This window comes from Eubalaena glacialis, chromosome 15 (assembly GCF_028564815.1).
Source record: "Eubalaena glacialis isolate mEubGla1 chromosome 15, mEubGla1.1.hap2.+ XY, whole genome shotgun sequence".
Taxonomy (NCBI): Eukaryota; Metazoa; Chordata; class Mammalia; order Artiodactyla; family Balaenidae; genus Eubalaena; species Eubalaena glacialis.
The window spans coordinates 41,969,843-41,987,081 of record NC_083730.1 but is presented as its reverse complement, the minus strand read 5'-3'; the positions used below and the strand labels follow the sequence as shown (position 1 = coordinate 41,987,081).

The 17,239-nt window shown below is 44.3% G+C and overlaps 1 protein-coding gene across 5 annotated transcripts in view; it reads left to right on the top strand.

Annotated features, from left to right (window-relative positions):
* FHOD3 (formin homology 2 domain containing 3) overlaps positions 1 to 17,239 on the top strand; it is a 489,898-nt gene that overhangs the window by 313,258 nt on the left and 159,401 nt on the right. For all 5 annotated transcript variants that reach the window (XM_061170499.1, XM_061170498.1, XM_061170497.1 and 2 more), the window contains exon 10: positions 8,725 to 8,963. In XM_061170499.1, the coding sequence (XP_061026482.1) occupies positions 8,725 to 8,963 (239 nt within the window). The remainder of the gene's footprint in view (positions 1 to 8,724; positions 8,964 to 17,239) is intronic.

The following is a 17,239-nucleotide window of genomic DNA, read 5'->3' as shown; positions in this document are numbered from 1 at the left end:
ACTCGGAAGTGTCCTTGATGGCCCTTCCTGGTGTCATCCAACTAATTTCCAGCACTGTTCTCTTTTTTTTTTTTTAAATAATTTTGTCTGAAAATAACTTATTCTGTGAGCTAACACAAAGGATCAGATTATCAAATAAGAGTTGACAGATCTGAGATCTTGCTACCTATAGCAGAGCTATACTAATCTATCTAAGCCAATAATTTCCAGAATACAGAGGTACAGAGACCTGTGACTCCCAGGTCTTTTATTCATATATCAGACATGTGCTTTCTGACCCAGAACAATAGATGAGGTCTCCAAGTGTGGTTCATGCGTCACGTCGCCCAGCGAGTAATTTGCTTCATAACTATGAAGGCTCTCTACTACATAGTCCAGAGAGTCATGGCGTATAAATCCATAAATTCTGTGTTTATTTAGTGTAGGTGATCCTTAGCCAATCCTAGCCTGCTAATTAAGGGCATTCCAGAAATGAGAACTCTCATTTTAGCAAATATCATCAGGCTGTTTGTTAGATAGTCTAGTTATTGGCATATTTACAAAAGATTAGATGGGGTCATTGTCTTCTTTCTTTCCCCAGAAGCATCACTACTACAAAAGGAGTGGAGGGATCACAGGCCAGCTGTTTTAACTCCTTCCTCCCAGTCTGTATCCCTAAACAACATATTAATTTTGTCTTTTTATGAATGGAACCATACCTTTTGTGTCCTCCTACAGTTTCTCTTTTTGCTTATTGTTTTTGAGACATACCCATGTTGTTATGTGAAGTTCTAGTTTGTTCACTTTCACTGCTGATGAATATATCCCAATTTATCTGCTCTTCTCTTGATGGATGTCGGCTGGTTACAGTTTTGTTGCCATGACAATGCTACCATGACCATTCTTTTCTGCGTGTGTGTGTGTGTGTGCGCGTGTGTGTGTGTGTGTGTGTGCGCGCGCGCGCGCGCCCAGTACTCTTTATGTTTAGGTATCAATTCTATTCTTGCTTTGTAAAAATATTTAGAAGTTTTTCTTCTTTCTCTCTGCCTTTGTCTCTGGTCTTTGATTATTTGATAGAATTCCCTTGGGAAATTGTGTGGACCTGTGATGATGATGGGGCAGAGGAAGAGTGTGTGTGTGTGTGTGTGTGTGTGTGTGTGTGTGTGTGTGTGTTGGAGGCAAGAGATCTTTGGTAACTATGTTTTTTCTATGGGTATTGGTCTATTTAAGCTTCCTATCTTTATGGAGATCAGTTTTTCTGAATCATATTTTCCTAGGAAATTATCCACTTTATCTGGATTTTTAAACTGATTACTAAAGAGATACATAAATAGTCTCTTAGGAATGTTTTTAATTTCCTCTTGTTCAGAAGTTATTTTCCTTTGTTAATTTTTGTGTTTGTAATTTCTCCCTTTTTTTCCTCTGGGTTAACTAGTGGTTTGTCTATTTTGTCGTTGTTGTTAATTTTGACTTATGTATGATTTGCAGTGCTCTTCTGTTTTGTAACTCAAAACGTTTTTATCTCTGTAATTTCCTTCTTTAATTTTCTTTCAGTTTACTTTGTTGTTCTTTTTTTAGATTTTTAAGTTATTTATTTACTTCATTTCCTTTTATCCTTTAACCATCCTCGCATTCCTGGACTGTAGCCCACGTGGTCATGATGTGTTCCTTTTTAAAGTGTGCTGTTGGAATTCTGTTCGATACTAATTTATTTAGGATTTTTACACAAATAGTCATAAGTAAGATTGGCCTCCCTCTCAGCCTCCCCCCTCTTCCTCTCTTCCTTTTCTGTATGCCGTCCCTAGCAGCTTGGGCATCACTGTTATGCTAGCATCATAAAAAGATGATGCTGGTGGTCATGAAACCACTTTTGTATGTTGCTCCTGTAGAATGCACTCCTGATGACTATGTCTATGGATGTCTCCAGGGTACCTCTCTGATTGTTCCTCCTCGATGTCCTCCCGTGGATCTTTCTTCTCTGTCCCTTCCCTTTCAGTGTTGGGGTTTCCTTATCAGACCTGCTCTCTCAGTACATGCAGCCTGCACTATGATTCACCCAGTGAGTTCAGCAGCTTTGGAGGCTGGTGGCTGATACCTTGACCCTGAGCTTTCTGCCAAGGCTCCTGGCTGCCTGCCCCTCTGCCTGCTTGTCTTTTTGTATTACGTTCATTCATTCATTGAGGGTATGTCACATACTCTGCTGGGGCTGAAAATACAGAGCTAGAAGATCTGTCCCTGCCCCAAGCAACTTTCATTCTGTGGTCTAAGACAAGCAGGTGGCTGGTTCCTCCAGCAGCTAAATGTGATGGCACAAGAAAGGACATGGAACGTGCCAGAGGAGCTCAGATTATGTCAGTCACAGCCACCTGGAGGCTGCACGTGATATGTATCCAGCCCTAACGAAACCTTTTATTTTTCTCCCATGACAAAAACAAAACCTGCACAATCTGTTCATTTCTCCATCTCTACAAAGAGCCGAGTCTCCCAAGTTACAAACCCGGAGCTGTCCTGGACTCCCTTCTCTCTCTTCTGTCCCCACGCTCGGAAGTCTGACTGCTGAAGACTGTGATTTCTTCCCCATTCCCCTAGCTCAGGCCCTCATCATTTCTTGCCTGGATTTTTGCAATATCTTCTCATTCATTTGTTCCTCTGTGAATCCATTCATTCAACAGAACTTTACTGAGTATGTACTATGTGCCAGGCACTATTCTAGGCCCCAGGACACAGCAGCAAACTAGACAGACAAGGCCAGTGTCCTGAGGGGATGCACATTCTCATGGGATGCAGACAGTGATCAAAGTACGTGAGTAAGCTGAGGATCCAAGATTGCTGGCGTGTCTATGAAGAAAAGAGACAGGATAAGGTAGAGGTGAGACACTGAGGCAGGGGGAGGAAGGCCCATCTGAGGTGGTGGCCTAAAGAAGGACAGTGACAGAGGGAAGAGTAGTGGAGGAGCTCAGGTTTGGCAGGTGTGAAGGGTTGAAAGGAGGTGTGATGACTGGCAGGGCCTGGAGAGGTTGGCATCTGCAGAGTGGCATCCCCCGGGGGCTTCTCTGCTTATTCCCTCTTCCTAACTCCCTGCAACTGAAAACAAGGGATCCTCCTGGAAGTCAGATCTGACTATGCCATTCCTCTATTTAAGAAAATAAACAGGAGTGAATGAATGAATGAAAAACCTTAAAACCTTTTTCACAGCCCGTGGGATGAAGCCCAAACTCTTTGAGTTGGTACAAGAGCTAACACCGTCTGTGGCCTTCGTGCTTCTGTGGCCTGTCTCGGGTCATTCCTAAGATGTCTCTGAAGTTTCAGCCACACTCAACTTCTGTTTCTTGAATGTGAAAGGCAGGTCATCAGGGAGCTTCCCTTTATCCATTCTCCTTGCTTTGCCTAGAGTGCTCTTCCTTCCCATTCTCAGGTTGGCAAACTCCTCCTCCTCCTGTAGGAGTCATCTCAGACGTCCCCTCGTCCGCAAGGCCTCCTTGGCAAGGTAAAAGGAGTTCCTGCTACTTGTCACCTGCACTTTGTTTATAACCCAGGAAGGAGCACTTGTCTGTGTCCACACCTCAGACTGAACAGTCCTCAGGTCGCACTTGTCTATCTGTTTGCCTTTGTCATCTGTCTCATTCCTCTCTAACCCCTGTGCCCAGCAGTGCACCTGCCCAGAGTAGAAGTTCCGTAAGCACTTGAATGAAGGTCTCTTTTAAATATCACACATTTTATTAACAGATGCTGTGTTGAAGGAAGGGCATGATTTAATCAGAAATCAACTACCTTAAAGGGGAGATGCTTTGAGTAATCACTCAAGGTGATTACTGAATGCTTGGGGTACCAGGTAGAGTCAGGATTTTTATTCCTTTCTGAAAATTAATGCAGTTTTAAAAATATTTAGTGCCACAGGACAACTAAGTTCATTATATGCAAGAGCAGCAAGGAGGCCTATAAGCAGTGCCAATATTTTCCTCACAATAGACTATGAATGTTTTCAAGCCATTGTAGAGACCTTGGTTGGGTTTCTAGAATCTTCTTAATAGTGGAGGATGTCTGGTGAACATATATCCTGGACTTTCTGGGGAATGCCCAATTCCATGTAATTTAATTCCATTTTAGAAAGGTGATTTAATCCATGTTTAATTAAATTCATTTGAATTTTTATAGCTTTGAATGATTTTTCAAATACATAAATTCACGAATCAAAATAAAAAGTCTTTTGTCAGATTGTGTTCTAACTTTTGATTCTGAAAATGTGGTCCTAGTAATGGCAAAGGCATCTTAGGGCTGAAGACTTTGGGGGTGAGGGGGTGACTGTTACTGTCAGGAATAAATAACTTACAGATCCAATCTCTTAAAATTCTTCCTTTGTCATAGGTAATTTTTAAAATGTGTATCAGTTAGCTCTTGCTGTATAACAAATATGCCAAAAAGAGTGGTCTTAAAACAGCAATTATTGCTCATGATTCTGTGGGTCAGAGATTTGGGCCTGGTTCACCTGAAAGATTCTCAGGGAGCTACAGTTATCTGATGGCTTGACTGGGGCTGAATGGTCTAAGATGGTCTCATTCACCTGGTTTGGCATTTGGTGCTGCTGTTGGCTGAGCCATATGTCTTCAGCGGACTAGCCTGAACTTCTTCACATGTAGCAGCATTTCAGAAGGACAAGTCCCAAAGTGCAAACACTTTTGAGGCATCTTTGTCTTCTGATGTCCCATTGGCCAAAGCAAGTCACATGGAAAATTGTTGACTCAATGTAGGAGAGGGCTACACAAGGATAAGGAAACAGAGAGGCATGATTCCCTGGGAGCCTAGTGCTATAATCATCTGCCACAACCTGTCATCAGCATAGTTTCTTCTTGAAATGGTACTAGCACTGGCATCCACTTCACTTAAAAGCTGAATCAAGATGTATAGGTATGAATTAAAAAGAAAATGTGGGATAGCAATTTGGAATATGATAACATCTGATGTGTAAAGATGGCTGCCTGTCATGGAGGCTAGTAGTAGTATAACAACATAAACTCAAAGAAATGTTAATAGATTTTGACCTCCATTAAGAATGTTCAGATTGTTGGATGTTTGATGGTATTAAGAAATTATTTTAAGCAGGACAGTGGTATGTGGTTATGGGTTTTAGAAATCCTTATCTTCTAGGGATATATACTGAAATATTAATGGGTGAAATTATATGATCTGGGATTTATCTCAAAAAAATCTGGCTGTGGGGTCTGTGGCAGGGAGTAAATGAGGCAAGATTGGCCAGGGTCGATAGTTGTTGAACTGTCATAGGTGATGAGCACAAAAGTCTTTGTATATGTTTGACAATTTCCACAAAAATTTAAAAAGAATGTTTAGATCATTCAGTGGCCTCAAAGACTGGTGGAAGTTGCCACAGATGCCACCTTAGTCCTCTCCTCACTGCTTTCTTGATAAGATGGGGTAGGATGTGCAAGCAATCAGTGCTGGATGAGGAACCTGCTTGCTCCTCATCTTGGTTTTATAGACAGTGTTCTACATTTGATTAAAAGAGTCAGAAGGTATCTGGTGAGGGGTCCAGCAAACAGAACACTCCATCATTTGGGTGAGATTAGAGATTGTTCAGGACATGGTTGATCTCACCCTTGGGTCCCATGGAGGACACTGCACTTGTAGTTAATTAGATCTGACATCACAGATTCTGAATAAGTCTCTTGATAAGTGCTGTTCTCTCCAGGTGTTTTCCAGCCGTTAGTGGTCTTGACTCTAATCCATAGTGCTCCCTAGAATCTGAAGAATTTGGAACTGCCATCGAGGCCCTGTATGTGAAAGTGCGTCTCTCTTTCTATCATCAGTGGACACTGGTAATTCTAAGATTCTTCTTGTAAAAACAAAACCAGGAGTGAAGACCAGCCCCAAATTTCATGTTACAGCATTCCTGACTGCCAAGCCCGAGGCTGCCATTGGATCTCCTGGGATTCTGAGCCCCATTTACCCTCCACCCCCATGCACCCTTTTCTTTGTTTAAGGGGATGGATGTTTTGTTGAGGATCTGAACTTTAGACAGCCCTCATTGAATTTCCTTTTATGGTGTCATTTTGATAATCTTTCAAGACTTTTCATGTAAACTTTTTGATTGCCTCCATCTTCCTTGACAAAAGGCAGTTAAAGTAGATTTCACTTTGTGCATACTCCGTGTACTTCTCTGAAAGGCACTGTGAGTGGAATGCTATTTGATCCTTGCATCTCTGAGGTTAGACAAGGAATTAGAAATATCTGAACTCTACTTTATCCCCTAATCTTATCATTCCAAATGTGTGCTTAATTAGAAGCAGAATCAATACTTCAGGTCAGAATAAGTTCAAATGGTCTAGAATTTGCACATCTAAAAATGAAGAAAAAATAATTGGCTAGTAATATTTTAAAATACTCTCCTTGGTTAGGTGTATAATCATTCTCAAACTTTCCCCAGAGAATGCCATTTAAAGTGCTAAAGTTGAGATGATAAAAGTGGTTAACCAAATACATAACTTCTTTCTTAGTTCTTGCAGTTATACCGCAGACCCCCCTGCGCCACCCCCCCTCCAGGAAACAGACTTTCCAGTGGGATTTTGTAACAATAGAGCTTTTTCTGAACTCTTATCAATTCTTACCTCAAACCTCCCCAAATTATGTCTGACTAGTAAATTCTAAGGGAACAAAATAGTCAAAATATTATTAAATTGTCTTCATCTATCTGGGAGTTTGTTATAGAATGTATCTGGCACGTAGATAGAAGAGTTTTCACTAAATCAATCTCACCCAAAAGCTAGAACTGGAGGAAACTGGAGATGGAGCAGATCAAGGGAGGCTGCACTCCTGAGAAACAGGCCGTGCATCTCAGGTGTCCATCCTCGTGAACAGGATGAGAGTGGCCAATCTGGCCTTGACTAAGCCAAGCTCACCTTGCTATGTGAACACAGTTGGCATCAACGCTTTGGACAGAGGAGACCACTGATTTTGCAGTAGCCAGGTTTTATGTAGACAGGTGATGTCAAAGCCAAATAGCATGGTTAGCCATCTAGGTCTTTATATTACTTCTCCATCCTCTCACTTGTCAGGACCACATTGTGAAATGTGACCAAGAGCACACACAAGGCTGGAAAATATGCACCTTTGGGGACGGGAGACCATATGGGTCCTTGGGTGCCAAATCAGAGAGACTGCTGGACTTGCTTTGCCCTGGCCCATCTGGTCTGCGAGGTGGCCTGACCTGCCAGTTCTGTGTGATGGAGGAATTTGTGGGCATCCTAGGCCCCTTCATCCAAGGGCCTGTGTTGGGGAAGAATGGTCATATTAATTGAGTACTAGCCACAGGGAAAGCCCTACCCTAGCTGCTTTACATATGTTAGATAAGTTTTCTTACCACAAACCTGAAAATGCAATCCTCTTAGCCTCATTTGCCTAGAGAGAGGCTCTCGGGCAAGCAATTTGCTGCAGGTCACCCTTGGTCCACTAGTGGCACAGGCAGCCACACAGAGGTCTAGTCAACGATAACTTGTGCTCGTCTAACCGTGTAGTTTTTGAGAAGGTAGGCATAAAAATAATTAGAGAAGCCGGAGATACAGATAGGTGTAACCCATGGTTGAGAAGAGTGAGCTCCAATAAAGAGGAGAGCATGCATAGAGATGGTGGGTGTTACTGTGAGCTGAGAGGGCCAGGGAGTAGGATCCAGGATAGAGGAGATCAGGAGAGGGCCGAGCTGGGCCTTTGGACAGGGCACCACCCGACTAAGAGCAGGGCTCCTAGTGTAAGTGCTTTTAAGAGGAAATTTTTTTTAAAAACGGAATTCTAGGGGGCTTCCCTGGTGGCGCAGTGGTTGAGAATCTGCCTGCCAATGCAGGGGACACGGGTTCGAGCCCTGGTCTGGGAAGATCCCACATGCCGCGGAGCAACTGGGCCCGTGAGCCACAATTACTGAGCCTGCGCGTCTGGAGCCTGTGCTCTGCAACCAGAGAGGCCGCGATAGTGAGAGGCCCGCGCGCCGCGATGAAGAGTGGCCCCTGCTCGCCGCAACTAGAGAAAGCCCTCGCACAGAAACGAAGACCCAACACAGCCATAAATAAATAAATAAATTAAAAAAAAAAACAAAAAACGGAATTCTAGAGGTCCAGTGTATTTCTGGTCCATATTTTTGCGACCGCAAGTGCAAGCAGGCTCCTGAGGCCAGGCTGCAGAGGGTTCCCTGAGAGCTGCAGTGCGCGAGGATGATCTAAAGTCAGGCCTCTCAAAAGACCTGCAGGTGAGGCCGTTCGGCTCACCTAGTTTGTGGCTCCCGCCTTTCTCCTTGCTGTGCTCTTCTGAACAGCCTCGCTGGGAAAGCGAGCTCAGAAACTGTCAGGAACTCCGGGGCTTCCTGCTGCCGCTGGGCTTCAGGAGAGAATCCGCCTCCTGGACCAGGGAAGAGCAAAGGCGGTGGGGGCGGGGCGGGGGGGGCACGAGAGATGACCTCGGAAAGGGCAGTGCTGGGCCGCAGGGTGAAGAGCCCACCTATTTACAAAATATTTCTCAGGTCTTCTCGTGACATCAGTTGACCTTTTTGTATCCGTTTGGGAAACTCACACAGTGGCGAGCATCTTTTGGTTTGCAGGCGGCGCTTTAGGATGCGTGTGGTTGTGATGACCTTGCAGAGAAGCCGCAGCCACAGGGTGGGAAGAGACGGCGTAAAGTGCTCACTGGGGCGGGACTGTGAAAGGCTGTCAGGTCTGAGCTCGCGCTGGGCGCTCTCTGCTTTTCCAGGTGGCACTCAGGCTCGAGGATGGCGACGAGACGGCTGAACCACCCCCCAGCGGGTGCCGGGACCGGAGGAGGGCCAGCGTGTGCTCCGGCGCGGGCGGCGAGCACCAGGGCCTGGACCGCAGGCGGAGCCGCAGGCACTCGGTGCAGAGCATCAAGAGTCCTCTGTCGCCTCCGTCCAGCCCCTGCTCCCCGTCGGCTCCCGACTTCAAGGCCAGTCAAGTGCGAGATCTCCGTGAAAAGTAAGTATTAACCCAGCCGCGGAGAGGGGCGCAAGGATGCCGGAAAGAGGGGGCGAGGCCACACCCCCACGGGTGCCCTTGACCATCCCCGCCTCTCCTCTACCATTAAACCATCACCCCCAATTCCCCCGGAACTTCCCAGGGCGACGTGGCCCTGGTGACATGCATAGGCTTGGTCTTACTATGTGAACTCATCTTCACCCACTTGTGTTTTCATATTATTTAGCATCTCAGTTAATATCTGTGTAGAAATGCTATGCCTTATCAACTAGAAAGGAATCCAAAACACAAAACTTTGGCCTAGAAATAAATGGTATGCCACCACACGAATGTGAGATTGATAGAGTCTGAGGTACTCATGACAGTACATGGTTGAGGTTGAGTTAAACAGAACAAATATATGCTTTCATATAACTTCAGTAAATACTAATGCTGTCATTTATTCACTCAGTCATGCAGCATACATTTTTATTAAGTGTCTGTTATAGACCAGGACTGTTTGAAACCATGAAGACATATAAATAGAAAAGGTATGATCTCCATTCCTGTGAACCTCCCATCTGGGCAGGGAGAAAGTAAGAATGAAGACAAGGACATAAAAAGAAATAGATTGACAATCCCATGAGAAATTATGTATGTCCAAAGTATAAAATTTGACAAAATCTATAGGAGCTCAGAAGTGGTTCCATAAAATAGAGGTGCAGCAAAAGGATGGCCATGCTGCTCTGGGGTCTGGGTCCAGTTATATCTTCCCAAATGGATGCTATCAGTTCACTAGGATGGTGGGACTCTGTAGACCAGTCCATGCCAGCCAACTCCACTGAGGCTGACAGATACACTGGTTGCCAGTGCACCTCTTCCTGCTGCTGGCGGAAACCCTGCTCACATCACTTGACTGAAGCATTTTCCCCCCATCATGGAGATCCACCTGGGAGCCAAATGTAGGTCAGGAGGCTGCTTGGTGTAGAAGAATATAACTCAGAATAAGTGGTATGGCCTTAAGATAGTGAGGTCTATCACTATCCACATATGTCCCTTCCTCTCTATCCCTAAGGGGACACCCACCCCATCCCCACCACTACCAAGAAGTGACTTGAGCAGTCTGGTACTCATGGGATCACTGCGACATGAACCGGTCCACGCCTTTGGGTGCCCCCTATTACAGAAGGAGAAGGAGGGCATCGGTCTGCGAGTGATGTGCAAGGCATGGTCCATGTTGACACCCTTCTCCATCACCTAGCCCTCCATCTACAGGTTTTTCTGTCTCTAAGAGTCTGTGTATAGCAATCTCTATTTTAGTGAAAAGAAGACCAAAACTTCTGAACGGACTGAGGAATGAGAACCTCTACTATGAACATTTTACTTTGTCATCTAAGATCTTCAAGAAACTCAGGCAGTGCTCAGAGGGCCCTGGAAGCTCTCTGTAGCGCTGCTTCTGGCTAATAGCTTGAGAAATTAACATGGAGAGAGTTGAGGAAAGTGTACACAGTGGGCTGAAAAATCGGTTTAAAACCACCAAAGAGGCTGAAGGTAGGAGTTAGGAGGCCTTGTTAGCAGCATTTGGTGTTCTTTTGCTCTGTCTGACTTGTGTCATGTTTGTTTCTGTTCTGTTTCTTGTTTTTACACTTTTCAAAGGTCCCTGTGTTGTGAGTTCAGGTGACCACAGCTTGTGATACGTTGGCAAAGGTAACAGCAGTGGAGTGGACCATCCTGGGCACAGTTTTGAGACTCTGGGCTTGGTGGGATCTGGAACAGGAGGCCACAGACGCTCCTCTGAATGTTCCTGCCTCAGTGTTTTCAAATAGGACTGATTTTTCATTTTAATGAAATTATTACTTTAATGTAAATTTCATAGCATTTGTTTAAGAAAAATACACTTTCCAGCTTACCAAGAAAGATAAAGGTTTTCAGATTGATGATTATGAAGTGGCTTCATCCATGAAGCCTGTTGGAGGGATTTTGCCCTGTGGCCCCAAAATGACACCGTAATTTTGGCAGAAGTGGGAGTAGGATAGAGGGAAAGTGTGACGAGAAGCAAATTGGGAAGCAATCCCTGCGTGCATAGCTTAGTCATCTGCTCAGCATCTGTGCCTCAAAACATTACCTTAGAATCAAGAAGTTCATTGTGCTCTATTCCCCGTAGACCTTGAAAGACACAGACGCATGCCTGACCTAGATTACTCTTCATCTATGTGAACGTTCCGGCACTGCTTACTGCTAACTTGTAGCAACATGCCTGCATATGTCACATATGAAGAATTTTAGGCTGAATTGTATTACTCTGTGTCCCAACTAATGCCAATACTTTTGAAAAGAAGGTAGAGCTATGTTACAGGTTAGAGAGAGATTCATGTTGTCCTAAACTGTATATGGCACCCTCCACTCAGATGGTTCTTCTCTGTCACTTGAATTGGATTCTCATGATGATCCTCTGTAGGATCCAGGCAGGACAAGTATCATTATCCTCACATTACAGATGAGAAAACAGTCAGGGGCTTGGTGTCTTGTGATGAATCTCAGGACTAGGGAGCTAAGCCCTGGGTTAAATCTAAGTCTTTGGCCTTTGCCGCTCAATGTATGAATCGTATAGAACCACTTGCCACCCTACCATTCCTAAACATAGTCATTGAGTGAGATTTGTACTTCTGACTTTTTAGACAGGGAATTTGATTTACATACCATGTATGTGTATTTTTATTCAGGTTAATATAAAAATCAGAGAGTCGAGCAGGAGAAAATCCCCAAGTCTTCTTACAGACTTAGGCCTGCTAGGCTATGTGCTTTAATAAGGACGAATAAGCCTCAAAACTCACATTGCTCTGCTTAGGTTTCTGAAGAAATAGAAGTCCACAGTGAGCATTTACCAAATAAGGTATGAGTTTATTGGTCATCTGCCACCTAAAAGTACCTCTTGTGACTATGTGTGCCATAGTGAGTTTCACCTTTGCAATTAAATTTATAGAGCTGATTGGAAGAAAAATGTTGGTGCTTTCATTTTTTTACCAAGAAAGTTATTTTTAGCATCTAATCATCAAAAGAGCCAGTGTCTCTGGTTTAAATTGTAATAGTATATAGTGTTAGGACTAAAAAGTCTTCAGGATTGTCAAGCCCAGACTAGAAGTCCTTTCCGTGTACGCAGCCTCGGACATTCTCCTCCCTGAGGCACCCCATTCTATCCTTGAACTTTTTGGCTTGTTAATAAAGTCACCTGGTCTAAATTTGCTCCATAATGTGGTAGCTCTGTTGTTGCTTAACATTTCACTATATGGATAGAATTTCCCTATAATGTTTCCCTATTCATCCTGGTTCTTACTTCTGTCAACACACACTGGGTCTTCTTCCTGCTCTGTATATCCATCTTTCTGACAATGAACTTGGCATGGGACTTAATATATAAAGTTTAATTTCATCCTGTTGATTTCCACACAACATTCTAACCCGTAGAGGTAATTTTGAACTTCATTTAGTCATTCATGTTAGTAGTTGTGCCATCTAGCTTTCAGTCATGTGTATATTTTAATACACATGGAAGAGTGACCTGGCGGGTAGTGGATGGTGACAGCAGCTTGGAAGTAGATGGTACAGACGACTCCCACATTCCTCAAAGTCAAGGGTTGGAAATGTTCTCTGTCAAGGGCCAGGTAATAAATACGTTAAGCTTTGCAGCCCAGACAGTCTTTGTTGCAACTATGGCTGCTTTTATGCTTTTTTTGTAGCATAAAAGCAGCCATAGAAAACAGGTAAGAGAATGAGTGTGGCTGCCTTCCACTGAGACTTTATTTATGGACATTGAGATTTGAGTTTTACATGTCATGAAATATTCTTTAGATTTTTTTCCCCCCAACCATTAAAAAAACGTGAAAATCATTCTTAGCTGACAGACTGTACCAAAACAGGTGGTGGGCCACATTTGGCCCACAAGCTTGCCAACCCATATTCTAAGGGGCTGCGTTTCTTGAGGGAAGTTGCAGGGGAAGTGGTGTGGAGTTGGCAAAGAGGAGTATGTGGGTAGGAGAGAAGAACCTGTCATGCCGTAGGAGAAGTCTGTTAGGGAACAGCATCCTTAAGTCCAGGGTTAGAGCAAGGAATATTCCATGAAGGTGTGGAGGCTGCTGCTGATGGCTGCTCATGCGTTCCCAGTGGGAGGTTGAGGGGGTTGGGGAGGGTGGAGAAGAATCAGACTAGGGGACATACAGAGCCAGTCGGGGGGAGGGCATGCGGCAATGAGCCCAGAAAAGGATGTGCTGCTCAGGGATGTAGAGGCAGGCTGGGACCAGTCCCAGTGGCCCAGAAAGGCAGTGGTCTTCAATTGGAAGTGATTTTGTCCCTAGGGGACACAGGGCAATGCCTTGGCACTTTCTGGGTTATCATAGCTGGGGTGGGGAGTGCTGTTGGCATCTGGTGGGTGAGTCTAGGGACGCTGCTAAACATTCTACAGTGCAAGGACAGCCTCCCGCAACGAAGAATTATCTGTTCTACAATGTCAACCCTGCCTTAGGGGAAGGCACGTAATTGGTTGTGATTTTCACCTCCTTGGGACGATGCTGAGGCAGGGAGTCTTTTGACTGTTGGAAGCAAGGTAGCTTTCTTGAACCTTGTGGACCTATCTTAAATGCTCATGTGCATGGGTCAAAATTGACTTTTTTTTTCAGAGAATATAATTCTTAAATTTGGGGGCTACTGTATAGATAGTACAGTAGAGCCCCTTTTTTGTTTTGTTTTGTTTTGGTTTTAACTCTATTTAGCAAAGTTTTCTACTTCACATTCTCAGGGAATATGCTGAGCCCTCTTTGAGAACCAAAAGTTTGACTAAATCTCATGATTTTCTCAGTAGCTGAAATGCCCAGCATATCCAATCCTAATCAGCTGCACACCTATCACATTCCAAAAATATTGATCTAGTGGAATGTGACACCAACATACAACAAAATGGCAAGACAGAAAAATGATGATATGACAGAAGGTGTGGTCTTCTGCAGCCAGACTCGGGAACCTGGTTGGAGGAAGAGGAACACAGGGGACAAGCTCACTAGAGCCACCTCTGTCCACGCGGTGTTCACAGGTGTTTAGGCGGAGTTGAGAACTCAGCTTGAGGAGGAGAGGTGGATGCCCTCCTCTCGACTGATGGTGTCATCAACTGAGGGTCAAGAAGTGAAAGAGTTAAATTCAAGAATTGCGATTTCGTCCATGGAGGTTAGATTAGGGGTAAAAATAAGGAAAAAAGGCTTAATATTTGTTTTACAAAACTACTCATTCTAATAAATTGAGGGTGATCAGGAAGTAGACAGACTGACCAGGAGTCAAGAGTTGTGGCCGGGCCTGGAGCTTGCAGTTGGGAAGGACTGGATGCAGCAGTTTGACCTACAGACATGCCTGACCCTCCAGCAGCACAGAGAGCTTGTGGCCTGGCCCCCTTGGTCCTGGAGAAGGGGAGACCAGGAGGGACCATGCCCACGTGGGCTACAGGCCATGGGTACTGACCAGGGGTAGCTAGTCCACCCATGCTGCAGCGAGGAGCCTGGCAGGGTGTGGTGTGGGGACAGAGTGTGGACACCAACAGCAGAAGCTCAGTCCACACCTGCGGGTCGAGAACCGGTCCTGGATCCTAAGGAGCAGAGGAGCACTCAGTCTGCACACATTCTCACCAGCATGGAATTTGGAATCACTGCTATACAGGACAGAATGGAGGTGCTTGGCTCTGCCACTACGAGCCCTGTATCCATTTAGACATGGCCCCTGGCACAGAGTGAGAACAGAATAAAGAACAACTCTTATATGTTTTCAAATAATGTACTGAGCGCTTAATTATCTGCCAGGCATTATGCTAAGAACTTTAGTGTACTACAGTTTTTCACTGTTACCCTATGAGGTATACGTACTGTTATTATCTCTATGTGACAGGAGGAAAAACTGAGGCACAGAACGTTGAAGTAGCTTGTCCAGAGTCCCACAGCCAATCTATGTGGAGTTGCTTTTAGAGTTCAGGTGGTCTGGATCCGGAGTCTCTGCCCTTCACCATTTTATTAAACTACGCTTTTTTTCCCCCCTGTGATTCTGTAGAAATAAAACAAATATACTGGGTACTTGGCAATTAGTAAGCAATTATCAAATGCATGTTGCCATTCTTCTGTATTATTAGTTCTAGTTTTTTGTCAGTACATTTAAAAAATTACTATACTACATTAAGAATTACTGCTTAGTGTTCCATTGTAAGGATATACCATAATACTGTAATGCCTTCATTCATTTTGCTGTGGCTTGATTCCAGTTTTTTCCCTAATACCAAACTTTCTGTAATGAATGCACACACATGCACACACACACACACGTTTGCACATGCATTAACATTCTTTCAGGAGAGATTCTTAGAAGTGAAATCCCCTAGATCGTGGGACACTCACATTTTATAATATTGTATTACATATTGGTGTCAACCATATTGCTCTCTAAAAGGCCATATCAATTTGCTGTTCTACCATAAGCATATAATTGACCATTTTCCCATACCATCACCAGCACTGGATGTTAAGAATTTTTCAGAAGTTTTATAATGCTGAAAAGTAAAATGTGGTGCTTCAGCATTTTAATTTGCATTTTTCTATTACTACTGAGGTTGTTCATCTGTAACTGCTTCATTGGCTGTGGACATTTCCTTTTCTGAGTATTGTCTGTTTATATCCTTGGCTCATTTGTCTCCTGAATGGTTTAAGCATTTTAATTGGTGTACAGCTATTCTGTTTTCAATGTGGAAATTTTCAGATACAAAAGTAGAGAGAATGTAGTATTTTTAATACATTATAGTTATTAACTTTTGGACAACTATGTCACAAACATTTTCTCCCTATATTTTAACTATCTTTAAATTACTTTATGGCATCTCTTGATATATGCATAAAACATATTGTTATAGTGTCCAATCTGTTAGTCTTTTCCTGTGTGGCTTTTAGGCGTCATGCTCACTCAGGGAAGTGTGTCCTCTTTCTAACTGCAGCCTCTCTGTGTTGTCCTGGGAGAATGCTCCCTATTTTTCCTTCACTCTCTAGGAGGTGAGTAGTAGCAGCAGTGGTGATAGCAGGAACCACATTTATGGAGCACTTACTTTGTGCTGACTATGGTGCTAAGCAATTTGACATATGTTGTAAATTCCATGAAGCAGGTGGTAGTATTCTCCCCATTTTACAGATGAGGAAACTGAGGCACAGGGAGGTTAAAGAACTTGCCCCAGATCTCACAGGTGGTAAGTGGCACAGCTGGGTTTGAACCCAGACCAGACAGTCCTAGTCCAGAGCCTGCACTCAGAGCTAAACATCCCTGGAACTAGTCTCTGAATCTATAGAACGTGTTCTGTAGTAACAAGTTTTTCTCTTTTGAGGATGAATTAGATTTGTTGAGAAAGCAAAAAATCATTCAGAGTAAATGTTTATTGGAACTCGGTCATCCCAAGAGCTGTGCTGTTTATAATCACTGTTAGATTTTGATCCTGAAATAATCATACTGGTTTGCTTGTTTTTCTCATAAATTGGCACTGAAGACAGTTCCTAACGAGGAGTTCTGAAAATGTTCAGAGCAATAACTGCAACACCGGAACAGCCTTCCCAGTTAATCATAACTAACCAGCCGTAATCTTGGTGATGGGAGCAGGAAAGAAGGTATAGAGAACAAAAGTTCATGGTTGAGAGGAAGCCACAGTTAACTATCAATTATCGGAGGCTAAGCTGTCCTCACGTTTTGGGGGATCATACCTGATGTGCACCGGTTAGTGGCCCAGTGGGTGGTGGGCAGAAGAGAGACAAGCCTTGGGGCTGAGCCTCCAGGGTGGGAGCTGGAGGGAGGCAGTTGGAGAGGGTGTGGTTTTCTATTTTCCTGCGGGAGTAGGAAAGGGTATTGGCACCTTTCTACCAGCCCCAGGAACCAGTGGGCAGATGGGAGAGCCTAACTCTGAAACTGTGCAGGGTTGGGGAGGCCGTTTTCCTGCATTTTGTCAGGAAGGAGGCATATTTGGATGCTTAGTTCCAGGGCCGTGCCTTGCCCTCTGGTCTGTGTCATGCCTTGTCCACAGGGCTTCATTGCCAGGGCTTACGGATTCCACTCCTCCTTTAGCTGCAGGATCTGCAGCAGAAATAGCAGAGTAGCCCTAGTTCTGTGTTTCTTGGAAGTAGTTGGCAGTGAACAGGTTGTTGAGGGCACAGGCATGGCCTTTCCAGCTACAGTTCCCACTTCTTCCCCAGGCTTGGCCTCGGTCTCCTCCACTGTAAACCCAGGGCGCTGATGCCGCT